General features: G+C 61.3%; 1 protein-coding gene across 6 annotated transcripts in view; it reads right to left on the reverse strand.

Annotated features, from left to right (window-relative positions):
* Nucleotides 1-26,443, reverse strand: part of NFIX (nuclear factor I X) — a 66,833-nt gene that overhangs the window by 19,331 nt on the left and 21,059 nt on the right. For all 6 annotated transcript variants that reach the window (XM_045289735.1, XM_045289732.1, XM_045289731.1 and 3 more), the window contains one exon: nucleotides 13-75. In XM_045289735.1, the coding sequence (XP_045145670.1) occupies nucleotides 13-75 (63 nt within the window). The remainder of the gene's footprint in view (nucleotides 1-12; nucleotides 76-26,443) is intronic.

Below are 26,443 nucleotides of genomic sequence, written 5' to 3' on the forward strand. Positions count from 1 at the left end.
GGGGGTACTGACCATTGGGCAGTGGTTTGATGTCCGCATCTCCTTGCTGGTTGGAACTATCTGATTGTCCGGATTCTGCAGGAGACACAAAGGTGAGGACCGATCAAGACCCAATGTCTCATGAAACCCAGCCAAGCCAGGGGTGCTGCCCGCCTGGACTGGCCAACCCCTCCACTCCACCTGCTTGCCCTCCCCAGCCAATGACGCAGGGAAGCCAGAGGAGGGGGGAGAAAGGGCAGGCTCACACCCCACACAGGGGTGCCCTCTTTGCCCTGCCGACATTTGGGCAGGGTCACACTCTGCTGCGGGGGCTGTTCTGTGCCCACAGGACCTGGAGAGGCGTCCCTAGCCTGCACCCACGAGATGCCAGCACCACTCAACTGTGACAGTCACCCACATCTCCAGACACTGCCTGCTGTGCCCTGGGGCCAAGCCACTCTTGCTTGAGCAGCCTGGCCTAGGAATAGCAAAAGACACCCGGGGGAAGCCACCCTCTGTCCACAGCAGGGGTGGACCCCAGGGTCCCCCAGCTTCTCACACACTCTACCCTCCCAGAGGGGGGTGGCGGCGGCAGCCCCCTTCCCAGACTTAATTAACTCCATCCCTGTCGGCCGCACCCCCACCCCCACTCCACCTCTGCACTTGCAAGGCAGCGCCTGGCAACCCAGAGGGGGAGGTCTGCCCTTGATGCCGCCACCCGTTCTGTGCCAGCCTGTCTGGACTGTCTCATGCCCCAGTGCCACAGCTGCTCAAAGGGAGCCCCGAGACAAGGGCCCATTGTGTGGTGGGAGCACACGGGGCTGGGGGCAGGGTGGAGTGTGCGTGTGAATATTTTGCTGAGCTTGGGAAAGCCCCCCGCCCCCACCCCCCATGCCCTCGAAGCTTTGTGTGCCAGGGGCACAACGGGGACCTCCCAAATGCCTGCCCAGGCACGACAGCTGGCGGGAGGTTGGCAGAGAGGGGGGCCAGGGCTGGTGGTGGGCAGGCATTTGTTAAAGAATCAGCTGCTCATGAGGGGACAACATGGGGGTACCATCTGAACAGGGGTGCCCTGGCATGGGCAGGGGCTTCTCCTGGTCTCATCTCCAACCGGCCTGCTGGCCCAAGAGTCCCCACCACACTGGCCTGCCAGTCAGGCCACTAGAGAGGGACCAGCAGGAACAAGGCCAGCCCAGGAGATGGGGGCAGCGGGGTCCCGCTGGCCCTCCGGGAGGGAGATGGGGAAGGAGGTGGGCAGGCAGAATATTCCCCTCCCATCCCGCACCCCCCACCCCCAGCCCAGTTCTCACAGCAAACGCCCTGCCTGGCTCAGGCTGAGGGGGTCAGTCACACTCCTGGTGGCCTACCTGCCTCTGTGTGGCCAGTAGACAAGGGCAGGCCACCCCCTCCCCCATTCTTAACCTTGTTTGGTTGTTGTTTAACCCGGAAAGCAGTAAGTCTCATCCTGGAGCCCCAAGGATGACGGAGCTCCCTTGGCCCCTGCAGACTGAGCCGAGCCCTCTCACCTCTGTCTGGTGCTCAGCCCAGGGGTGATTTCAAGGGTAGGGACAGAGGACGCCACCTGGGGCCATCTCTGCTGGGGGCCCTCTCAGGGCAGAGCCTGCGCACGTTTCCGCAGGGCAAGCTCTCTGCCCCACAAGTGGGCTGAGTGTCTCCGTCACCTGAGCCCACTCCTGTGTCCCGGGGTCTGACGGGGTCAAAGGCCTGGGAGGGAGAGGCCGAGGCTTCCACTCTTGGGCCTCTTAGAGCCCAGCGCCCCCCCCCCCTCCGCCCCCCCAGGCTGCTGCTCCGGCAGGCATGGATTTAAGAATGGGTGTGCAGGCTCAGGGTCCCCGTGAACCGACACCCTCCAGCCCCAGGCCCAGCTTATGCCCACTCAGTCCTCCAGGCCAGGGTCCAAGGCTGGAGAAGGAGGAGGAGGAGAAGGAGGAGGAAGAGGAAGAGGAGGAAGGCCGGGGCATGGCTGGCCACCGCCAGGGTGGCGGGGAGCCAGAGCCCGCGCCCCTGTGCTCCGCTGGTGCACACTCAGGCCAGGGCCCGAGCGGAGAGAGAGAAGGTGAAAATGAGATGGAGCTGGGCCAGCCACGAGGCGGGGACAGGAGGCTCCGGGAAGGCGCTTCCAGCAGCAAGTCTGTGTAAACCCAGAAATGGGACCCCCCCAAAAAACATTGTCCCCCCTCATTGCTGCGGGCGGACGCAATATATTAGGCGAACGGGAGCCAGGTCCCCGACATGGGCCCCGGTGCCGCTGTCACATGGCTCCGAGCTCAGCTCGCCCGCCCGCCCGCTGCTGGCAGCCATTTTAAACCTTGGCAGCCATCTTACGGCTGGTGGTCCCAGCCAGGGCCCACAATGCCGCCACCGCCAGCCCCCAGCATGCTCCGCTCAGCCTCGGGACAAAAGGCAGACACACTGGAAGCCCGGGCCCAGCCTCCAGCCTCAGAAGCCAGCCCAGCGGCAGGGGCAGCTGTGGCCAGAGCCCCACCACCTGCCTTGTGGGGGCCATACTACGAGCAGGGAGGGCCTGGGAAGGGCAGAGCCACCACCACTCCCTTCCAGAGCTGCCAAAGCCCCCATGGGAGCAAGCCCGCACATGGGCATCACGAGGGCATTGAGGGACAAGACGGGTGCCAGGCCCCGGTCTGCTGCCTCATCTCAGGGACGCGGCTCAGGCAGGCAGACAGGGTCCCATCCTGGCAGGCTCCCAGGATGGCTGATGGGCAAGACGGGCAGGCAGTTTGCTCTGTGAGGAGTCCTGCCCCCAGATCCAGGCCTGCTGCTGCTCTCCAGAGTCTCCGGGGAGCGGGAGCTGTGCCCCGGGGCTGGCACCGGCCTGGGGCAGCAGCGTCCAATGTCACTAGGCACGGCAGTACCCCAGGCCTCGACTCCCTCCCTGCCACCCAGGGTTCCGGGCCAGTGGTCACCCAGGACCGGGGATGGTGGCGTGGCAGCAAAGGGAGGCGCAGTGGTTTTATTCGCGCTCCTCCGGCCCCCTCTCAGGGCTGCTGGCTTTTATCTGGCAGAATGGGGCTTATCAGAGCCACCAGCTGAACAAACACACAAATCCACAGTTAGCGAGAGAAAACGCTCGGCCTGGACTCTTTATCTCCCGTTCGCAGGCCCCGCGAGCTGCCCACTGCCAATAGCCCAGACAGGGACGCGCCGCCCGGCAGCTGGGGCACCACCGCCTCGTGGGCAACTCTAGGTGCCGGCCTTCTCAACCACTTGACTGTGACCCTTGTTCCGTGTGCCGCGCTCCGTTCCACCGCCACCACCCGCCTTCCCAGAGGCCCCTGGGGGGTCCGTGTCTGGTGGGCAGGCATGGATGAGAGCCCCCGGCCCACACAGGGAGGCCCCCGGAGTTGGCTTTCCCAGTGGAGACAATGAACCAGCTGGTGGCTTGTGGGCAAGTTAAGTGGAGAGGCAGGAGCAGGGCTGGCAGGTGCCCACTCCCACTCTCCCCTCTGCAGTCCGGCCCGTGGCCCGGTCCTCGGAAGCTCTTCCAGTTTCCGGGTGCCCTGAGTTCCCATCCCCAGTTCAAAGCCTGGCCCCCTCCTTGTGCCCCCTCCAAAGACCACGGCTTCCCGGAGAGAGGAGAGCCTCCCTCCAGGGACCAGGGGACATGGCCACCACCCACTAGGCCCAAGGATCTCCCACCTCCCACCAAGGACAGCTAGGGGTCCCTTCAAGGCAGAAGCCGCCTCCCCTTGCCCGTTAGTGCTGGGCTGCCTAGACAGCATCCCCATTCCTCATGAAGAGGGTCTCAGAGCCCACAGCTCCTTCTCCATGCTGCCGGGACTAGGCTGGCCTGTGGGTCACACAAGCGGCTCTGCTGTCCATCCATCTGTCCACTGGGACCTGCCTACTCATGCCACCTAAGCATCCAAGCCGCTGCCTCCCCTGCCCGTGGCGCTGTGGAACTCTGGCCCGTTTGTGTGGAAGCTTCTAGAAGCAAGTGCTGTGAAGGGGCAGGCAATAGACCTGCACTCTGTCTCAGCGAGTGCAGAGCCAGGCTGGGCAATGGGGTTCCAGTCCCCTGTTGGTTCCCCACATGCCCTCTGTGACTTCCCCGACACACACAGTGTTCCCACCAGGGCAGGCCTCAGCCCAGACCCTCGCTTCCCAGTTTCTCCTTAGCTCTGCCAGCTTCAAGGTTCCTCTTTCTGGGACCTGTCCCTCGGATGCCAGGCCTCTCCTTTGCTCCCTTCTGTCCTCTGTCCTTCTTTCCTTCCCCCTCACAGCCCAGTCTCCAACCCCCCTTCCTCTCCCAGTTCAGCCAGCCCCGCTCAGCGAGGGCGAGGGCATGCGGGCCTGTGTGTCTCCAACAGGACTTCTGGCGCTTTCTGCAGAGCCCGGGAGCTGGCCTCGCCGGCTGCCAGGAGGAGCCCCACGCTGCACAGAAACCCCCGTGACAGCGTGTTGTTAATATATATATTTTCCCAGCCATAAGCCGGGAGCTATTTCTGGCTACCGCTAGGTGAGGGAGGCAGCTTGGCTCGCTAATGGGAACACTCCACTTCAGAGAACCCTGCTGCCCAGCCACCCCATGGCCTCTCCTGACTCTGGGGGAAGGTGGACACCCCCCTGTGTGTGTGAGCACCGCCCCCACCCACGCCGAACATGCCCAGGCACACGCACATGTGTGGCAATGCTGCCTCTACTCCCTGGTCTCTCCCCACTGTACACTCTGCACCAAACACCTCTGGCCCCTCCCCGGGGCCCTGGGTTTGAGCAGCAGCCTGGGTAGGGCGGGGGTGCTCCAGGCTGGGGTGTCTAGGCAGTGGCGGCGGCACCCTGTCCTTTGAAGGGCTGATGTGGTTCAGGGCACCTCCCATGCCCTCGCGTGCCCCTCCTCCCCAATTCCGGAGTGTCCCGGGCACGGGAAACCCAATCTCAAGGGGAGCCAGAGGCCGGGCCTGCAGCGATCAGGGCTGGAGAATGTAACTATTGTGCCTCCTGAAACCCAAGTCCCAGCATCCGAGACAATGAGGAGGAGTGAGGCAGCCGGGCGGGGAGGGGTGGCCAGGAGGCGGGTCACCGAGGGGCTCTCCCCGTCTGGCAAAGGGAGATGGGGTGGGGGGGGCACCCAGGAAGTCCTTGAGAAGGGAGGGCAGCCAAAGGCCACGGGAGGGTAGGGCCCGGCCTGGGCACCGGGCTTCCAGGAGCCTCCTTGCCGAACCTCCAGCCCCCTGGGCCTGCATGTCAGCGTGCTTACAGGAGCATGTGCGGAGGAGCACGCACACCTGACGCTCGGAGCTGCCTCTCTCCTGTCCTCCTCCCTCCAGGTGTTGCCTTGAGCCATCTGCTGGGAAAGGACAGGTCTGAGGGGGCAGGGGATAGTGACGAGGAGGCTCAGGCAGGGCTCAGCTACACTGTGGTCTAGACCCCCGCTCACTGTCCCTGGTGGCCCCTGTCTCCAGGAAGGCGCTCTGGGTGGCCGGCTGGGGGGCCTCAGCACCTCTTCCCAGGACCCCTCTGCTTTGCCCCTCTGAAGAACTGTGTTCTTCTGCTTTCCTCCCACCCCACAGCTGCTATCTGGGACCAAGGGCCTGCTGGGCTCCATGGGGACCCAGGCATGGCAGTGAGGCCGTGTAAGAGGAGGAGGGGGCCCGGCCAGCCTGCCCTGTGGTGCCTGGGAAACCAAAGAGCAGGCTTGGCCCCCCAACACCTCCCCCAACCCCCGTGAAGCTGGCCAGCCTCCTGCAGAGCTTGCCTGACCCTCCCGCCCGTGGCAACAGACCCCATTGGTCAGAGGAACTCACCTTCCTAATGAGGAAAACCCCAAATGCCCAGCCAGCAGGTCGGTTCTGACTCAGAGCCCCTTGCAGGACAGGAGAACTGCCCAGCAAGGAGAGGGGGAGGGGAGGCTGTGCATCTTTTTGGAAGCAGACGGCCTCACCTTCCTCCTGCAGAGCAACAGGTAGGTTTGAACCAGCGACTTTGAGGTCACCTGCAGGACTCCTCTAAATGAGAGGACAAAACCCCCCCAAAACAAACCCAAACACAATTGCCATTGAGTGGCTGAGGACCCACTGGGACCCTACAGGACAGGGTGGAGGTGCCCCCTGTGAGTTTCTGACAGTGCACCTCTTTACCGGAGTAGAAAGCCCCTTCTCTCTCCTGCCCTAATGAAAAGGGTGTCCCTAAATGCTTGCTTTTCCTCCAAGGAAACAAAAGGTTCAAGGGAACTCCTGCTGCGCCCCAAAGCCTCCCAGGAGCTTTCCTGCAGACTTCACCTCTAGCCGGTCCCAGGGGGCAGCACCCCTCCGGCCTGAGCAGCAGCCCTGCAGATGGCGCCCGAGCCACTCTGGGGAGGGCCAGAGGCTGCCCCTCCCTCCCCAAGGGGCGACAGGCCTGGGCAGGAGTCAAAGCCAGCCGGAAGGAGGAAACCGGAAGATGGGAGAGGCGCCAGGCAGCGGGGCACCCATCAGACAGAGGGGTGTGTTCTGGTCGGGTAGCCTGGTCAGTGCCTCCCCCGAGATGCCAGCAGAAGGGCTCTCCATGCAGCTGCCTCCTCTGTATCAGAACCACAGGCTGCCTGGGTCTGCTGGTAGCAAGTGCCACCCCCCGCAGCTCCCCCCCAGCCTCAGGCAGAAATGCTCAAGACGTGAGCCGTTCTCACCCCCCACCCCCCACCCAAGCTCAGTGTGGGCACTCTCGGCTTTCCGGTGGTCCTCCAGGGACCCGCAGAATTCCTGGGAAAGAGGTGTTCAAAGATACAGAGGGAAGACTTGTGGAGGATGGGGGCCGGCTGGGGGCGTGCATCTCTCCTCCTCTTCCACCCTGAAGGGGGGTGGGGGAGTCCCGTAGGGTCCGCCATCACTGGAGTGGGGGGCCTGACCCCAGCACCGAGAGGACAAGGGGGACCCAGCCTGGGGTGAGTGGAGCAGTAGAGAAGAGACACTGCGGCCATGGGGAGTTCCCATTGGCTTCTGCAGCCCTAGGGGCCCGGTGACCTTGGCTGAGAATAAACGGTTTCCTGCATATGCTTGGCACAGAGGTAACACCTGCTGGGCTGGGGACAGTCAAGGAGGAAGCGCAGTGCACAGAGTACTGAGCTGGGGGCCTGGCCCACCTGGAATCCTCGGATCAGCCCCCTCACTCTGAGCTCCAGTCCCTGCTGTTTGTCCACAGCGCCCTCTCCAGTTCTAACCCTCCCACCCCAAGCACTGAGGTCCCCTGGGTGGTTTTCAGTGTCTCCTGCCGAGGACCATGCCTGGCTGTGGGCAGAGGGGCCCCATCAAATAAGAGGAGAGCTCACAGCCTTCTACAAGCTCACCCATCCCATGCCCACCTCGTCCCGAGGCACAGCGGAACCACCTGCTTTCAGGATGGGTCACTATGCTGGATGCAGAGTAGGGAGATGCAGGGAAGGGGAGACCTTGTTCTTCCTTCTAGATTCCCGGGGGGAAATTGGGCCCATAGCCTGTCCCACCCATGCTGATCCTGGGGGTACAGAGAGCTGAGGACCACCGGCCTCTCTCCTGGCTGCCACAGTCAGCATTTCCCAGAGTGCCTGGGGCCAGGACTCATGTGGCTGTGAGGTCCAGGGAAGTGGCTTACAGCCCCGTGGATCTTCTATCCCCTCCCCCACCGGACGGAGAGAAACCCAGTGGGGAATGCCCTCGCCACCCCACCAGCCAAGACCAGGTGCTATTGCCCAGGGGGGTGCCCACACCCTGCTGGTGGCCACCAGAGCTCCTCCCCTCCCCCTAGCAGCCCTCTCTATTTCCAGCTCTGCCCTTTCAGGGCCCTTTGAGCTGCCCAGGCCAGGCCTGTCCAGACAACCCCCATCCCCCCCAGCTGCTCCTGGGGCTATTATTAGTCCTCCCATCCCCCAAGACACTTGTCCTTGGTCTAATTATTTGTAAAGGGGCAGAGTCCACAGGGCGCCAACCCAACCTGCCAACCCAGGGGGTGAGAAAGGCGCAGTATCTGAGTGCCACTCAGTGGGGCACACCACCTCGGGACCAGTAGGAGTCTGGGGGTGGGTGGGGCCAGGAGGCTACAAAGAAAGAGAGTGACCAGAGCTAGAGTTAAAAGAGCAAGAAGCCAACATAGAGGGCCAGGGTGGGGTAGGGGCACCAGAAAAGACTGGGCTGGAAAGACGCAGAGAAGTGAAGCTGGGACACTGGGCCAGAGCAGAGAGCCCACGAGGAAGCACCCCTTGAAGAAGGAAGACCGATACCAAGGACTCAAACAGAAAGTCAATGTTTGGCAAATCACAATGGCAACATGTATACAAAGATGCTAGGTACAATTGATGCATGGATGGTTGTAGGGGCTGTAAGAGCCCCCAATAAAATGAGCTTTGAAAAAAGAAAATGGAAAAAAAGAGAAAAAACCAACAACAACAAAAAGAAAATAGAAGACGAGAAAACATTTTCCTAAAAATCACCCAGGAGAAAAAAAACAAAAAACACTCAGGTCTTGCACACAACTAACTGCCTGGACTAGACTTTGTGCAGCCGCCAGCATCTGTCTGGGTGGGGAGTGAGGGGAGGTCCCAGCACAAGGAGCCCCCACTGCTCCCTACCCCCCATTCCCTCATGAAAGAGGGAGAGGAGGAGACTCCGAGAAAGACCAACTGGCCAAGGGAGGCAGGTGGGAGTAGGGAGTCCCATGGACCCAGGGCAGAGCAGGTCCCCTCTCCAAAAGAAATGGGCGGGGCTGGCAGAGCTGCAGGCCCCTGGATCTCCTTTGTCCCCCTCTCTGTCTGACCTTCAGGAGTCCAACCCCCTTGGGTGAGTCTGCTCCGGAAATCTGCAGGTGGGACAAATGGAATACAGAGGAACCTACTACCTACCTCCCCTTGGCCATTCTGGAAGTGGGAGCCAGCTCTCTAGGCCTGGGACCTTTAGTCTTCAGGGTGGCCCAGCTATGAGGGCTCTCAATGCCTCCAACCCCACAGAATACCACCAGCACCCAGGCCCGTAACCCTCGAGGGGCCTCCAGCCGGAGGACTCCCCTCGCCTCATGGCAGGGGACACAGGTTCATGATCCTTAGAGAGCAGCAGACACACATCATCATCAGGGTCCAAATGGTGCCCCTGTCTTGCCGGCAGGGGCCCTGTGGCACTACTGGTGAAGTGTGGGACTGTGAACTGCAAGGTCAGAGGTTTGAACCCACCAGCTGCTCAGAGGGAGAAAGACAAGCCAATCAACTTCTGTAAAGATTCCCAACTTCAGAAACCCAGGAGCCCTGTGCTATGAGTCAGAATCAGACAGCAGTGCATGGAGGCTTGCCTGGAGGCTGGGCCCCCAGCATCCCTCCTGACACTGAGTCTCTGGCCAGGCCCAGGCTAGCAGAGGGACAGCACAGACTCCCAGCTGGGACAGTCCAGCAGGGGAGCCCTAGGGCCCCATCACCCAAGCCAGGGGTTCCGGTCAACCCTTGTTCCAACTGGGGCTTCATGATGCCCCCGTGCCTCCAGGGGACAGAAGCACCCAGAGCTGGAAGAAAAGTCTCCTTTGCAGGCTCAGCCCTTGACACACACACATCTAAGGAATCCACCTGCACCCACAGTCCCACGGGGCCTGCCACCAAGTCCCAGCAGGCTTGGCTGAAGCAGCCGGGGTTCTGTACATCCAGACTTCCCTGCTGGGGCCTGACCACAGGAGAAGGAGCTAGCTTCCCCACCCCCTGCACAAGGACAGACCCTCAATTTGGGATCTTGGCTCCTGAGAGCCCTGGCAGGGCTGGGCAGAATGGGTGGGCACCTTCCTGAGGGTGGACGGTCCTGGGTCCTGGGTCCTGGACAGAAGCCTGGGGTTTGAAATTTGCCTCCCCATGCCACTCGTTCCTGTACCCTCAGAGGGCCTGGGGAACAGTTCTTACAGAGAGCGAGAGGGGACCGTTGTGTAAACCACAAAGGGCTACTCAGACATGAGGCCTGGCTGGGGCTCAGGGAGCGACTTCGGGGGACCCTGCTGGATCACACCCACCAGCTGCTCGGAGGGAGAAAGTTGAGGCCATCTGCTCCCAAACCGATGGACAGCCTCGACAAACCCTACACGGGGTGTCTAGGAGTCAGGACTGACCCTGTGGCAGGTTTGAACAGTGGGTGAGCCTGTTAGGCTCCTTGCACAAGGGTGGACCATGCACACCATACTCAGGTTAGCAGCTAATAGGGGGCAACAGTACAGGCCCCCTGAAGGGGCACATGACACGGAGTTCCCAGGTGGGCGGTGCCCCATCCCCACCTCCAACGCCCCATCCCATAGGACCTAAGGGGTTCCCCAGCGGCGGGTGGCCCGGCCCGGCTCACACCGGAGGAAGCGGCCGCTGCAGTTCTGGATGCTGCAGCTAGGTGGTGCAGCGAGTTAACGGTAGAGCCTGAGAGCAGGCAGCGGGTTCCCGGAGGACCTGATGCTTTCTCGCCGCAGCCACAAGGCCTGGAGGAGGAGGAACCGGGAGGAGAGGACCCCTGCCAGGCCTGAGCCACTGGGACCCCTCGCTGCACACCAGGGAAGCAGCAGCTTCTACTGCTGCCGGCCCCTGAAACGAGTCCCCTGGATGGGAGCGCCGAGCTTCCCGCCCTCCCTGATTAAGACCAGCTTGTGGGGAAGGGGCCCAAGGAAGGGGGCCGGGGACTGGGCCAGAGAAGCAGGAGGTGGGAAGGCAGGCCTGCCAGGTGCCTAGCTGGGCTGGCAGCGGGGACAAGGTAGCCCAGGGAATCCACCTCCCTCCTGCCACCCCCACCTATGGGAGGCACAGGCCTGCCTCTGTACTTGACACAGGTTTAAAAAAGACACCCCCCTCCAAAAAAAAAGTGAAAATTGAGGAGTAAAATCAGAGGTCAGGAACAAGAGGGCAGAAGAGAAATGGAGAAACGGCAAGCCGGAGCTGTAGAGTGGCGGCAGCGTCTGGCTGGGAGGGCGCACCCTCCGGCGCATGGAGAAAGGTCCCTTTGTTCCATGGGAGGTTAGCCAGGGTGAGCCGGCCCCCACCAACCCAACCCTGGGTGCTACGGATCACTTCACTGGGCCTGCCCCCCCCCCTCCAGTCCTCCCTGCAGGCTGGGGAGGGGGTTGCTCCTCAACCCCTGCCTTGCCCAAGCCACCCAGGGTCCTGGTGGCAACAGCCCCCAGACCTCCTGGAAGCTGGAGACACCAGCTACCGGAGGCCCTGCCTGTGGGGTGAAGGCTGAACCTGGCTGACCTTGGGTTTCTGCAGACGGTGGGGGGAGGTGGTACCCCATGGAGACACAAGCAAGGGTGTGAGAGGGTGCCTGAGAGGGCAGCTCCTGCCGGGAGATGGTGTCCCCAGAGGCCCACCATCCCGCTTGCTTGGGGTGGTCCTTGGACCCAGCCCAGAGAAGGGCATGTTCCAATGCTTTTGGCTCAGGGCAGGAGTGGCTCCACCAGGTTGTTTTTTTGTTTTTTGGGGGTCTTGAAATCTGGGGGCTCTTCAGATAAGCAGCAGGGCCTGAGCCCACTGCCTCAGCTCTCTGAGCCCCTATGTCAGCAGGCCCATCCACTCTAGAGCCCCAGAGGGGTGGCCAGAGACTGGAAGGAGGGAGAGGCCCCTGGAAACAGAAGAAGCACTTCTTCCTCACCTCTTTGCGGGGCAGGATGGGGGCAGCTGAGATGGTCTCCCCCAAAGACTTGTGCCTCCTGCTGCCCCTCAACACCCCCCTTCTCTTGGCCTCAGGGCCCCTCCTACAGGGCTGCAGACCACCTCAAGGCAAACCCTTCTGTCTTTTAGCTCGAGCTTAGTAACTTTACACCCTGCCCCCCAAAAGTCTCTCTACTAATGACAGCACACACACCAGCTCCCCCCACACTCCCACCCCACACCCCCAGCACAGGAGCAGCAGCACCCAACAGCAGAAAACCCTGGAGAAAGAGCAGGGGACATCAGGATGAGGTGGGATGCAGGAGCCTTCTGGTGCCTGGCAGTGGCCTCCCAGCTGCAGAAGCAGAAAGCAGAGGGGGGAGCAGGGGTGTCCCTGACCTGGCTGGCTTTTGCCTGAGAGAGGAGAGGGGGGAGCGAGAAGGCCTGCCCCCGACACCCCCTGGGGGGGCAAGCAGGGAGCCTGAACTACCCCATCGTACTGCAGAATGTCTGCAAGAAGTACCACACAACATCCTACCAAACTCTTCCTCTAATTCAATTAAGCCTGGACACACTTCCCAGATTTTTCTCTCCGCATGTGTGAATGCATGCAAAAATCCTCCTAGGTCAAGGTGCAGGGAGCCTGGAGGGGCAGGGCAGGATGGCTCTCAGGCATGGGGGAGCCCCCTGACTAGGTAAGAAGCCCTGGTCCCTTTAGGGCAGTGGTTTTCAACCTTCCTGATGCAGCGACCCTTCCATACAGTTAGTTTCTTGTGTTGTGGTGACTCCCCCAACCATAAAATTGTTTTCATTGCTACTTCATAACTGTCACCTTGCTACTATTATGAATCAGGTGATCCCTGTGAAAGGGTCCTTCGACCCCCAAAGGGGTTGCGACCCACAGGTTGAGAACCGCTGCTTTAGGGGGACTCCTGAGAGTGCACCCTATCTCAGAGGTACAAACTCTAGGTGAGGGCCATACTGTGTAGACCGCCCTCAACACGATGCCAGAAGCATCCCAACACACACACACACACACACACACACACACACACACACACACACACGAGTGTGGAGACCACTGCCTTGTCTGCAGCACTGGCAGACACCCCTGGGGGGAGAACCACCAGACTGGGGCATGGGAAGAGAATAGTGGCTCCCAGGTGGTCATAGGTGTTGGGGTGCCTACTACCCCTCTCCTCTCCCCTGGTAGGATTAAATCCCCTGCCTGCCTGGTTTTCAAAGTGTTTCCGATAGGGCTTTTTAAAAAAAACTATTTTTATAAAATCCTCCTCCTCCTTACCTGTCTAGCCCTAGAAGGTGGTGACCCAGCAGGGCTTGATACAGCAGGTGGGGGCTGGAGGAGTCTCATGTGTCTGGGTACTTTTTTCTTGTACCTCCTGACAGTGCCCAGCAAGTGCCTTCAACGCCCTGGTGAGGGCAGGTAAAGGCTCAGAGCTCTTCACACCATAAGCCCAGGGCCCAGCCCCGATCCTGCAGCCAGTGTGAGAAGGGAGAGGGCTTGCCTGGGACCGAGCCCTGAAAGGGGTGGTCATGCCCACTCAGTGTCTGGACCACACAGAGGTCAAGCAAGGGAGGCCAGCATGAGGCCCTGCCCAGCACCCCTGGCCTCTGGCTACCTCTCTCTTCCATCTTGTCCAGAGAAGTGGGAGTTGGGTGGTCTCCAGTTGAAGTCCAACCCAGGCAAATCCCTGGAACAGCCCTGGCCAGCCCCACCCCACCCCTGCTTCTAGCAGTCCCACTTCCCTGGAACCCAGGAAGTTGGGTCTCTGTCCTGGGCCACCCAGGTGCCCTCAATAGTCCCTCTGTGGGAGCAGAGCTCAGAGATGGGAGGAGGGTGTTACTCAAAAGAAAAAGGAGAAAAAGTGTGTGTTTGGGGGGAAGTGAGCATTGGGGAGTTGGAGGAAGCTCCCCTGCCCACTAGTTTCCACCCTGCTGGACACCCCCATCGCTCTCTGAGTCCCCTGAACCTGCCTCCATGGCTGGGTGCCCCCACGAGGGGTCTCCCAGTGCCCCTGCCCCACGGCTGCGACAGCCCTGGGATGTTACTGACATCCTTCTCTGTACCCACAGTCCCCTCCACAGGGCAGACGGGGGGAAGGGTGAGCAGAGATTGGGGGGTGTTGAAGAAGGGAGCTGGGCTTGTGGGTGGGGTGGGGGAAGGAAAGCTCAGTCCCCAGCTCCTCTTGGGGCTCAGTGAACAGCTAATGGGAGGCTGGCAGCGGCAAATTGTTGTTTACTTTTAATTAAGTAAACAATGTCGGCTTTCCGCCTCCTCCCCCGCCATCCCAGCCAATAATTTGGGGGATGACAATGGGGTTGTTTCCTTCCTCCTGCCTCCTTCCCTCCCTTCCAGTACTCCTGCTCTGCTCCCAGCTCTGCACAACCCTGACGACTTGCCAGCAGCTCTGGGGGAGCTGCACCCCGGGGGGGCAGGAAGGTCCCTGGTGGACAGACTGCCAGTTTCCCCCCCACCTCCCCCTGCCTGCAGCTGACCACCTGGTCCACCTCCCACAGGGGTGTGGCTCCCAGGCCATCCCTGAGTGACATTGGCAGCCTTCCTTGCCTTGAGACTCTCCCAGAGCTTCAGCAGGGAGACCATCCTCTCCTCTCCATCCACTAGTCTACAGTCCAGAGAAGGAGCCTATGCCATGGCCTGTCTGGGGTGGACCTGCGTCGTCCAGGCTTGGAGACAAATTCCCCGGGGTCTGCCAGGTCTCTCTCCTATGTGGGACCTCCCGGTCCCCTGGGGAGGGCAGAGGCAGATCAGAGGCCGGCAGACCTGAAGGGCTAGAGCCCACAGAGCCAGCTGGCTGCTGGGTGGCACCAGCTGTCCAGGGGGCCCAGGGGGGGGGCACATCTCAATGCCCTGCCTTCTCAATTTTCCCTGGGCCCCCGCAAACTCTGTAACTGGTTCTGCGGGGGTGGGGGGACACCCGAATGAAGGAAGAGCCAGCCTCTGGGCTGAAGAGTCCCCCTCCCTGGGGAAGTGGGTCGGCAGGGGGTCTGGGGTCTTGAGAGTAGAAGGAAGGAAGGACAGACATTTGGGGGGGCTGCATTTCCAGTGGTACCTCCTGGAGTACCAGGAGAAATGACCTGCCCAAGGGCTCCCCCAAAGGCTTCCCATGTCAACCCCACCCCCAGCCCTCTGTACACAGTGGGCGCATCATAAATGCCCAGGAAGCAACAGAAGGAAGGAGAGGCCAGAAATCACTGGATCCTGCAGTCAGGGTCCAGAGGTAAGCACCAGATCCGTCAAGCTCACCTACACCCCTTCTACCCACCAAGAGCAAGGCCCAAGAGGCCACCAGAGACTCCCCAAGTGTGGGAGTGGTGGGGGGTCAGTTGAGGGGCTGAGTCTTGTGCAAGCCCTGTTCCTCACGTCTTCCTCAAGTGAGTCCCGTGCTGCTCCCCCACCTCCTTCCGAAGGGTGGGGGCTGCGGCTGCGGAGCTGGCTGGGGCTGGATGCAATTTCAGCCGCAGAGCAGGGCTCCCTGGCTGGAAGCAATTTTCTCATTAGGACCCCAGGCCTGCGGGCCCGTTGGTTCTCAGCCCTCAGTCCCCTCCTGCAAAACCGCACCCCACATGCCTCCCCACAAACCACTCACACGCACAGGGAACCACACGTGTCCCCCAGTCCAAGGGGGTGATTGGCGGGTCAGCCTGAGGGAGGGGCGGGTACAAGGCCCAGGAGGGTCCTACAGGACCGGGGCTCCTCACCCAGCTCCCCAGCGGGGGCCCATTTGGGGCACACACCCCCAGACGTGCACCCAGCTGGTTGGCCGCCCCCTCCTAGCCTGTTTTGGGCCCCTCCTCTCTGAGCCCCTGGGACTTCAAGGACAGGTTTGGGGGGGCGGGGATTGTCGCTGGAGCTTCACCTGCCACTCCCCCAGAGAGACCTAGCCACTCCATGCCCAGTCCCATCAGCCCTGGGTCCCCTTCGTGCCCAGCTGGGCCGGGGAGCAGATGGGCAGACACCCCCTCCCCCAGCCCCAGGCTGCTCCAAGTGGAGGGTGGTCTCAGCCAAGGCCGGGGAACCTGAGGCCCCCGGAGGGGCGGCTCCGCTCAGCTCGCCCGCCCGCTCCCTCTCCGCAGACACATGTGGTTGGACTTAAAAAGCTATTAGGGAGTGAGGCGGCTGGCTCGGGAGAGCGGCCGGCCCTCGCACCAGCAGCAGGGGGAGGGGAGATGCCGAGGCGGTGAGCTCAGCACCTCCGAGAAGGCTGGGGACCCTCAGCTAGCAGGAGGGTGGGGCCGGCCGGGGCTGGGGGGTGGGGTGGGGCACTGATTCAGGCTAACATCTGGGGTGCGGGTGGGGGGATGGGGGGGAGGGAAGGCGAGGAGGAGGGGGGTTCATGCCCAAGGCTTGCAAGGGACCCCAGAAGGTACAAGCGGGCCCTCGGGCCTCAGCCCACTTCCCCGCTGCACTACCCTCTTGGGATAACTGGTATATAGCCACCCTAGGGTGGTCTCCTACGGGTGTGTGTATCTGGTAGGGCTGGAGGGGGGGAGATATTAGGAGTGCTGGAAGCGGGAGGTTAGGGAAAAGCGGGCCCCACCCATCACGAGGCCAGAAAGAATCAACGGAAAGTTCCCTAGAGCCGCCAGCTTGTAAAAAGCTCCTTTTCTTTCCAAATTATGAACATTTTTTAGCAAGGGGGGGTGGGGAGGAGCGGCCATTGAAGATCGTGTGTGTCTGTGAGGGGAGGTGGTGGGCGTGTGTCTGGGGTCCGAAGCCTTCGATGTGATGTTGTGGAAGGAAAGTCTGCCTGTTGGCCAATGGCCTTCCCTGGGGCTCTCCTACCTTCCCCAGTCCCCATCAGACCCAGAGAGGCGCCCAAGAGGTGACAGCGTGGGTGCCTGCAAACAAAGAGGGAGGTGGGCATCAGGATAGCCAGGGTCCCAGAGGGTGGGGCCCGGCCTGGCAGGGTGAGTTGCCTAGGTGCCAGGGAGGACCCCCAGAGCACTCCCAGGAGAAGGCTTGCCGCTCTGGGTGTCCCACAGGATGGGAGGCTCTCGGGGCAGGACCCCTCCTCCAAGTACCTCAGCCATCCCCTGAACCTTCATGGAATAACACACACACACACACACACACACACACACACACACACACACGGCCCAGGAGCAGCTCAAGAGCAGTTTCCAGTTACCAGAGCCTCTGCTGACACTTAATCCCATGTCAGCAGCTTCACCTCTCCCCCATTTTTACAGATGAGAACATCGTGGAGGCTCTGTGGCTTCATCCTGAGAGTGCTCAGAGCTAAGTTCCCCCCATTCCTGAAGCTCCCCAGCACAGTACACATACCCCCTTGCCCCAGGTTGGAGTGAGCCCCCTCCCAGACAGAAGGGGTACAGGGGGGGGTTCCCTTCTCCATTGACTGCAGGAGCAAAGAAAGGGAAGAAGGGGACTGTGGGATGACCCTGAAGAGAGTTGGGGTGGGAGTAGGTGGTCAGACCACAGCCGGGCCAGGGGCTGCTCAGGGCAAGAGCTTGGAGAGTGGGGCCTGGCTGGCGGGGAGGCCGAGGGGGGAGGAGCTGACCACGGAGCCGGGATCTGTGCTCAGGAAACACGTAAAGAATGCGGCTGGCAGCAGGCCAGGGGGCCAGGACCACAAAGAGGCCTTTGTTTTAGGAGGTGTCCAGGGAGTGGATGGACAGAGCCTGGAGAGGTGGGGGCAGAACCCCTTTGGGGGTGGGGATAGAGATGGGGCTGGGAAAGGTACCAGTACTTTGCACTGCTCCCCACATGCTGTCCCCTCCCGGTCTGTCCCCCCACTCCCTGGGCCAAGTCCAGAGACTCAAGGGTGAGAACACTCACTTGGAGCTGGGGTTCCCATCTCTGCTCCTAACCTCCCCTAGGATAGGGGGCTGGCTCTCCTACAGCCACCCTCTGGACCCCAGAAAGCCACTTCCTTGGCCATGTGGCACTGACGTTCCTCAGGAGACTGCCAACAAGTCTCCTCAGACTCTGCTCCCCTGCCCTGTGCTGGGGGTGGGTGGGACAGAAGGGGATCCTGGGGGGCAACAGGGGTGCAATTGCTGAATTCTGGACCCCAGGCCCTGGGGTAGACTCCTTCTAAAGGGGCCCAAGTGACTCATTTCCTCAGAAGGAAGGTGGGGAGTGGAGAAGGGGGAAGGCCCTGGAACAGTCTCCCCCCCCCCCCCACCTCCTCTGCTGAGGCGTGCAGGGTTTCTCTGGCCCCTTCTTGGCATCTGGAAAAGTTTGGGAAATTGAAAAAAAAAGAAGAAGTTTGGAGAGTTGTCTATTGCTGCCCAGCCCTGCCAGAGAGTTATAGCCAAGAGGAAGATGGAGCTGGGGAGGGGGTCTGGAGGAGTGGGGGGGCACACAGGAGTGGAGTCAGAAGAGAAGCGGAGTGGGGGGTGGGGGAGGCACAGCCTGACTCCCTCTGGGTCTCCAGAGGCTGCAGAGTTGGCAAGGAATCCCGACCCCCCAAAAGAGAAACAAATATACACAGGTCAAACCTATTCTTCCCTGCTTTCTACCTCCAGAGCAACCCCTCCCCAGACACCTGGCAGGAGGTGCAAGGCTAAGCCCCCCACCCTAGGAAAAGGCACGTGACCCGCAGCCAGAGACACAGGCGGGAGGCTGTACAGGCCGGCCATGACCCAGTGGAGGCTGGCCAGGTCTGCTGTCTGGGTTGCTGTCTCCCTGTGAGTTGGAGGAAGGGGACCTGGGGGCTCCTTGACTCCCAGGTACCAGGCCTGCAGTGCTCAGGCAGAGCAAGGACCAGGGGTCTGCGGGTGGGGTGGGGGATGAGCATTGGCAAGAGGGAGCAGCACCTCCCTATCCCCGGAGTCCAGGCTGGTCTGAGCACAGCCTAGGTTTGCCTGATGGATGTGGCAAAGGGTGGTGTGGTGTGGTGTGGTGGTGGCGTGTGTGTGTGTGTGTGTGTGTGTGTGTGTGTGTGTGTGTTCGAGTTCTAGACTCACGCCAAGAAAGAGGCCGCCAACATCGCCTGCTTCTCTTGGCCCTCTCACTCTGGTGGTCCCCACAAATGCAGGGAAGGCTAGGGGTTCCTCTGGGAGACCCCCCCAACAACACATGGACAGCATCCCCTGCCTCCCACGGGTCCACCATCCCTGACCCAACCTCAGGTGACTCAGGCTGGGCTCCCCTGGCTGACCAGGGAGGCTCTTGTCCGGACACTCTGCCTGGGTAGCCAGCCATGGGCCTCAACCTCCCCAAAGTAGCCCCCGGGGGCGCCTGGGGACAATGGGGTAGAGGGGTCCTGCACGGAACAAGCAGGGCCCTGTGAGGAAAGCCCTCCAGGGGATCCAATGGGCCGAGGTGGGAGGTCCTGAACGACGAGGGTAGAGGGCATTTCTGTAGAGACAGGGGGTGGGGGAGCAGATCAGATGACAGCCAGCTGCTCCCGCCTGCCCCCCACCCCGCCTCGCGCCCCGCCAGTGAGCCACCACCCCTGGTACCACCCGATGCTGGAACAAGTGACCCCACACTGGCGAGCCAAGGACAGACCGACAGACGGAACGTGGCGGCGGCGGCGGCGGCTGGGAGGGGGAGGACGGCGGGGAATGAAAGGAAACCCGAGCGCAGGCCGGGCCGGGCCCGGAGGATGGGGTGCGGGGGGCGCGGGGCGGGGGCGCTCCTTTCTTGCCGCCCCGCCCTCCCGGCACCTGTTCCAGCGGCCGCGGCGGCCGCGGCGGCGGGTTGTGTTTCTTTAACCCCTGGGGCCTGTTGACACAGATTAGTATCGCTGGTCAGGGGTCAATAGGGAAGGCTCTGGAGGTCAGGACCCGAACAACTGGAGTTGTAATAAGCCACGTGGGGAAGAGGCCCCGGGAGAGGAGCGGGCTGTCGGGGAGGAGGGGGAGGAAGGCTGGCGCTGCCGGGAGGGAAGCCCCCGTGCACCTCCTGGGGCGCCGGCCTCTCCCTGCCCAGAGAAGCAGGTAAACCCGCCAGCGACCCCCCACCCCTAGCCTCCCCCCGGGGGCGGGGCGGTGCTGAGAGATTCCCGAGGACTAAGGGGGCAGGAAAGAGCCTGACCCGTGGGACTCCAGGAAGGGTGTGTCCCAGCCCTCTCGTGGGAACGCACTGCCCCCTCCCCGCCAGCCCGCGGTCCCCTCTCTGAGCTCCTGCACCTGCGCAGTAGGGAGCACCCATCCCTTGCCCCTTACGCACCTGAGCACACAAGAACCACCTGGTGAGTGCCCAGACACCTCCTCTTCCCAGAGTGGTGCCTCAGCCTGGGCCACTCCCCACCTGCCTGCCCCACCTGCCCTGGGGAGCCTGAGAGCTTGACCCCACCCACCTTAGCAGCCCTGGGGCTTCAGGGCTCCAGGGATGGTGTGGGTGGGGCAGAAGGCAGGAAATGTCCTAAACACTGAGAATGCCTCCTGAGCCCTAGCTCAGAGGCAGAGTCCACGGCTCTCCCGGACCGCGGCCCTGTCCCAGAGGGCCCAGAGGTGGGCCCTGGGGCTTCCCCTGTCCCCACAGGGAGCTAGCTCCCCGATGATGGTACCAGTCTCCACCACCACTAGTGCCTTCAGAGGGCAGGAAAGGGCGGATGGGCACAAGGCCCTGGGACAGGAGTCCCCCGGAGGCCTCCGCCACCCGTTGTGGTTAGAGGGGCTGGCTTCTCAGGAATTTCCTTCAGGAGCTTCCAGTTCCTTCCACTGCCTATACTTTTCCCAGGAGGCCATAGGGGTGTGAATTTTCCAGGGCCAGCGGCCGGAGGGTGGCAGGAAACTCGGTAGTTTGTGGGTCTGAAGGTGCACAGGTGTTGGGTGCACATGGACCAGTGACCTGCACGCAGGCATGGATTCTCAGCCCCTCAGCTTCATTTGCCCTGTGCGATGTCAACTACCAGCAGGTACAAAACCAGAGGAGCTGCCTGGAGCGACCAGGGGAAAGCTGGGTGACAAGGGACAAAGTGCAAGGGGGAAGGGCTGCCTCTGGGATGAGAAATGGGGAGGGGGGGTATGCAGGCTGAGGCTCAAAAGACCAGGGAGAGAGGCATCTCAACCAACAATGGGGAGAAAGAGCGGTCAGCAGAGGGGGGGTGGTGGTGATCAGAGACCCAGAACAGCTGAGCAGGCGGAGGGGAAATGGAAGAGGGTTCTGCTGGATGGTCAGTACCTGGACGCCCACTCTAGAACATGGCGCTGCCTGGGGCTGTGTGAAAATGGACTGAAGACCCAGGAGACAATCACTTCCTTACCAGACACCGACACTAAAACTCACCGACACTAAAACTCGATGCCAACTCATCGCGACTCTGGGGCAGGACGGAACTGTCCCTGTGGGTTTCCGAGACTGTCACTCTTTTTACGGACATAGAAAAAGCCTCTTCTTTCTCCGGAGGAGTGGCTCGTGGATTTGACCCGCTGACTAGCCCAGGGGAATTGAAAACGTATGTCTGCGCGCACCCCCCCCCCACATACACACACCCCACCTCTACACATGTTCATGGCGGCACACATCCCAGTACCCAGAAGGTAGAAGCCCCCCTAAGTGGATGGGTGGATAATAAACCTTTTTTTAAAGCCGTGTGCAGACGGTAGGATATTATCTGGCCGTTAAAGGGATCGAAGCGCTACCACACATTGAAACACTGTGTTCAAACCTCACAAACATCGCTCTAACTGAAAGAAGCTAGACACACAAGACCACAGAGCGTGCGACCCGCTCTGGCGAATCCATGGGGTCTGGAAGCAGATGAGCGGTGGCCAGGGACAAGGGGGGGATTGAGGTGGGTGGCTTAAAGGGTCTGGGGTAGATTCTGTCGGGGTGATTAAAATGTTCTACTGATGGTGACTTAACTCTGAGACGCCACGGGAAACCAATGGAATGTATAGCAGGAGAGGGTGCATTTTATGTTCTATGAGCTCTACCTCAACCTTTAATAGCCGGGAGGGAGGAGAAGCGTCGAGGAAAGGAAGAGGCCGTGGAGTGAGCGCGCCCACGAGCCTCCAGTCACTGAGCCAGACCTGGGATTCATTTGGTTGTAAGGGCTCAGGTACTTACTTGGCTAGACAACCAGGCCACCAGCGCGGGCAGAAGCATGGAGTAGTGAGAACAGGGAGCCAGGCATCTCAGGGGGGTGGTCACTTTTGGCTTTGAGGGGAGAGTAGCAACTGGACGTCTGACTGGGTCCCCGAAAAGAATAGCTCATGAGGAGAAACTGGACCCTGAGTTACATGCATCAAGGCCGGCAGCAGCAGGCACGGCCCCAAGTCTGCGGCTGGCTTTCAGGGGCTGTGAGCGAGATCCTTGTGTGCAGCCGTACAAGCAGCACTGTCTGGGGAAAGCCGGGTGCAGGACAGTGGGGACCCTGCAGGTTCTCAGCTTTGTGACCCAAGGAACATGGAGACACCCAGGCAGCCAGATCCTGTTTCCAAAGGCTGCTTCTCCTGCCTTTCCCTCATCCTTGCCCCGAGGAATAGCCCTACCCAAGCTCTGGGCCCCCGAGCTCAGCACATGGCACTCCTCAATGGTTTCTGGCACCAGGGAGGAATTTATTTCCTGGACGAAGCAGCCAAAAACTCGTTCTGCACCTTTGTTCGCGCGCGGAGAGCAGGCAGAGCCGACATTTTCTACCAGGGCCGGGGAAGAGTAACTCAAAATGGATTCAGAGGCGGCGGCAGCTGAGGAGCCACGCAAGACAAGAGCAGTCCCTGGCCTGGCCAGCCGGCGAACTAAGTCGCAGGGCTTAGAAAACCACGCCGATGGGGATTTATTATTATTATTATTAAAGCGTTTGGCGAGGTCGAATCCTAGGATCGGTAAAAGCCACCCACAGCTTAGAGGGAGCAGGAATCCAAGGCCACAGAGTCCTGCTTCCATTAAAAACAGAAAGGGGCAAACAGGCAGGGGCCTGAAGACCTCATTCCCCCAAAGGCAGCCCGCTCTCCAAGGAGGAGCCGGCTCTCCCATCAATGGTTGGGTGAGGGAGGGGGCAAGGAGGAAGAGGAACAGCCCCCCCACAAGCCACCCTTGAGGCGGGGTCCCAACCTCAAGGTAGAGGACAACCCCTCTGGACAGTGGCAAGTTCTCCCCTTCAGATGGCACTGCCTTTTTTGGGGGGCCCTGAAGGTCTCTCCTGAGCTTGTGATTCGAACCAAGACTGGTCACAGTTCCCTCAGACACCAGCACCCATCTCTCTCTCCTCCCTCTCTGTCCTTCCTTTCTCTCCGCTGCTCCTGACATTCTCTCTCTCTCTCTCTCTCTCTCTCACACACACACACACACACACACACACACACACACACACACACACACACACTCACACACACAAAGACGCTCGCGTAGAACCACCACCTCGCGGTCTATTTACAGACATTTTACCAAACAGAAAATCGACTCCCAATGTTTGACAGGAAGCCCCTCCTCTCATGTCAGGAAGGATCCTTCCTAAAGGGGGTTCCCAACGATGAGCAGCAAAAAGCCCCAGGAAGGGGAAAGGGAAGGAAGCACATGCAAGGCGCGAGAAGGTAAAATTATAAGGTTGGAGCTGTCAAGGCAGCGAGGGAAAAAAAGAGAGCTGCCCCCCCCCCCCAAGCGACTGCACACGAGGGTCCCTGGGTATGATGCAAGGCGCGGCACACACACAGTGGCTGAAAGTCTCAGCTTTGTCTGAAGGAAGCTGGGGACAGAGCAGCCCAGGGGCTGGGAGGGCCTCAGGGCTTGCTCCCCACCACCCAGGCCATGCTCACAGCCAGCACGCGTACCCCAAAATATAAGCTATAAATACCCACCTGCCGGCACCAGCCCCCCACCACCACCACCCGGCCTCTCTCCTCTGCAGCCCCCGAACTACCGGCCCTGTCTCTCTCTCTCTCTCACACGGGGGTAGGGGGGGGGCACCTTGCAGTGGGGCCAAGTTGGAACAAACGTGAACGCAGGCAGCAGTGCCTGGCCCACAGAGGTGCCCCTTTTGGTGACAGGAGTTAATGGCAGAGGAAGCCATCTGCGCCCCATCCAGAGGGAGCCAACTCTCGATCTCGCTGGCTGGCGAAGCAGCCGCCCTGCCTGGCTCTGCTGCTCAGGCGGCCTCTTGGCGGAACAGAAACAACGCCCGATGGAGAAGTGGGGTGAGGGGGCTGTCCTTTCAGGTGCAAGTCCTCCCTCATGCCCGCATGTCCTTCCCCCCAACTCCTCCCAACCCAAGCCAGGAACTAGGTCCAAGCCCCTCACTCCTAGGTGTTTCCTGGGCAATGACCACATGGTGGAATGGGGTTCAGAGGCCACTGACCCGGCCTGGGGTCCCGTTCTCTCGCTGCCTATGGAGAGAGGGGAGAGACTGGACATGCCCACGGCCTGGCATCTCCAGCCTCACCACCCAGAGGGCAGCCTGTTAGAGCTGCTGGTCCAGGCTGCTTGGCACTTCCCGTCCTGCCTCCCCCGGCTCCTTAGCCCCTGGCCCTCCACCCCCAGGCTCAGTGCATGGAGTCCATGGGCCTCCCTGTCTCCCTTCCCCAGGCTGCACCCAGGGTCCCCACCCCCCTGTGCACGGATACTCTGAAACATCAGAGCCAAATCATCCTTAGTGTGGGAGCCTAGGGTGTGGGGCAGCATCTGGAAGCCAGTAGCACCCTCTAGTCATGACAGACAACAAAAATGTCCTCAGACGTTGCCAAACAGCCCCCCGGGGGCAGGCTGCTCCACCCCCACTGCCGCCCAGTGCTTGCGGGGGCCCCAGGACTAGGCCATCACTCTCAGGGTCACCCTTGCTGGGGGCTCTGAGGAGCAGGCCACACAACCCTGGGACCCAGTGCCCAGCTAGCCTTCGAGTCCCCACACAGGAGACAACAGCTGTCCCACCCCAGACAACTGGCCCTCCTTGTCTCTTCTGAAAGTGACTTCAACACAGGACCAGTGTGTGCCACCAAGCACAAGACGACCAGTCTCAGACCCTGGGATGTCCCTGAGGGGTCTGCCACGGCCATGACCCTCAGTCCTGTAGCCCTCCCCGAGTCACCCCCGAGCCCCCCACCCACCTCCAGGCCCTTCCCCGGGGCCTGACCAGCTCTTGTCCCAGTCTCCTCAGCCCCTTGGGTAAGGCTGTTATCCCCCCACCCCACACGCTACCAAAACACGGCTGTCTTTTAATAGCAGCCTCCTGTGGGGCTGCCCCCCACCCCCACCCCCAGCCCAAGTCCCTGCTGCAGAGAGCAGCGCCCTGTAATTACGGCAATTGTAATCTCTTTTACTAACAGGTAGATTAATAGCAAGACAGGTTCGCAAAGATCTCTCCTGTGGAGCAGGGTGGGAAGAGGCCTGACAAGCTAGCAAATATACCCCCTGGGGAAGCAGGCCCCAAGGAGCTGTCCAGGGCCCCCCCCTCCCCGGCAGGGACACTCCCTTGCACGGTCCCTGGGTTTCAGCACCTTCATCCCATTGGAGCCTCATGGTGGTGACCCCGGAAGCTTCCTCCTCTCGGGTCTCCTGACGGTAACATTAGCACACCCGCCTGTCCCTTGATCCGGGTGCACAGTCACCCAGGGAGGAAGAGAATGGGCAGAGGGGCCAGAGATCACACATGGTCCACCCACCAGGGCACAGCCACAGGCCCTCTAGGTGCTGGGCATCCCTGGGGCGGCTCCACCAGGGAGGGAAGGCAAGAACCCGGTGCCTCTCCTGGCTCCCTCCGGACCTCCTTTCCAGGCCGGAAGGCCAGTCAGGTCCAGGGCAGTGTGGACTATGGAGTGGATGGGGTCGAGGACAAGGAACCGCAGAGGCTGAAGCACTTCGACTCCTTTGGCTCACACGGGATGTAGACTGTGGCGCAAGGCCTGCCTGCGTTGGAGGTAAAGCACCAAGTCCACTCACGGCAAACCCAGCAGGTGCTGCGGGCACCGGTGGAGCCACCACACCACGACAGGGCCTGGCGAGGGCGGTGAGTGGAGGAGGGCCCAGCGGATGCCATCTTGGGGGAGGGGAAGGCGACGAGGCCGTGGGTCCAAGCCCAGGCTGGCCCTCCTCCAGCCCCTGCAGTCACGGAGGGCCCTGGCAGCCGATGGTGGGGCTTCCTCAGGGGCCTGTGCTGGTGGCTGAGCCTGCACGTCTGCCACTGAGACACCGTGGACAGCACCTCCTTCTGCCACCAAGCAGCTTCCACAACCACTCCTGTGCGCATGCACGCGCGCGCATGCGCGCGCGCACACAGTAGCCCCCCCCAACCTGAGGAACCAGACATGATCACACCGGGGGCCCAGACACCACCTCCTGAGGCCCCTCTCCCAGCCATCTTCCAGCTGAGAGAGACCCTCTCAGGCTCCCATGAAAAGACAGCGAAGGCAGGTGGGCATCAGGCCAGGTGAGAGGAGGCATCGGCCTGGACCTGCACCCCAACAGGGCCCTGGAAAGCAGCTCCCTCTGTGAACAAGGCGACACCCCAAGGTTGTGCTAGTCTGGAGTGCCAGGGCGCGGGAGCCTCGGGTGCTGCCCCTGGGCAGTTAAGTTTCCAGCCGGGAATTTAACCACCTATATTGAGTCTTCAAAAGAGGTCACGCCCTTTGTCTAGTAAAGCCTTATCTTCAGGAAGCACATGCAAGGCGCGAGAAGGTAAAATTATAAGGTTGGAGCTGTCAAGGCAGCGAGGGAAAAAAAGAGAGCTGCCCCCCCCCCCCCAAGCGACTGCACACGAGGGTCCCTGGGTATGATGCAAGGCGCGGCACACACACAGTGGCTGAAAGTCTCAGCTTTGTCTGAAGGAAGCTGGGGACAGAGCAGCCCAGGGGCTGGGAGGGCCTCAGGGCTTGCTCCCCACCACCCAGGCCATGCTCACAGCCAGCACGCGTACCCCAAAATATAAGCTATAAATACCCACCTGCCGGCACCAGCCCCCCACCACCACCACCCGGCCTCTCTCCTCTGCAGCCCCC

Source organism: Echinops telfairi, unplaced genomic scaffold, assembly GCF_000313985.2.
Source record: "Echinops telfairi isolate 266 unplaced genomic scaffold, ASM31398v2 ScPeMD7_30;HRSCAF=105, whole genome shotgun sequence".
NCBI lineage: Eukaryota > Metazoa > Chordata > Mammalia > Afrosoricida > Tenrecidae > Echinops > Echinops telfairi.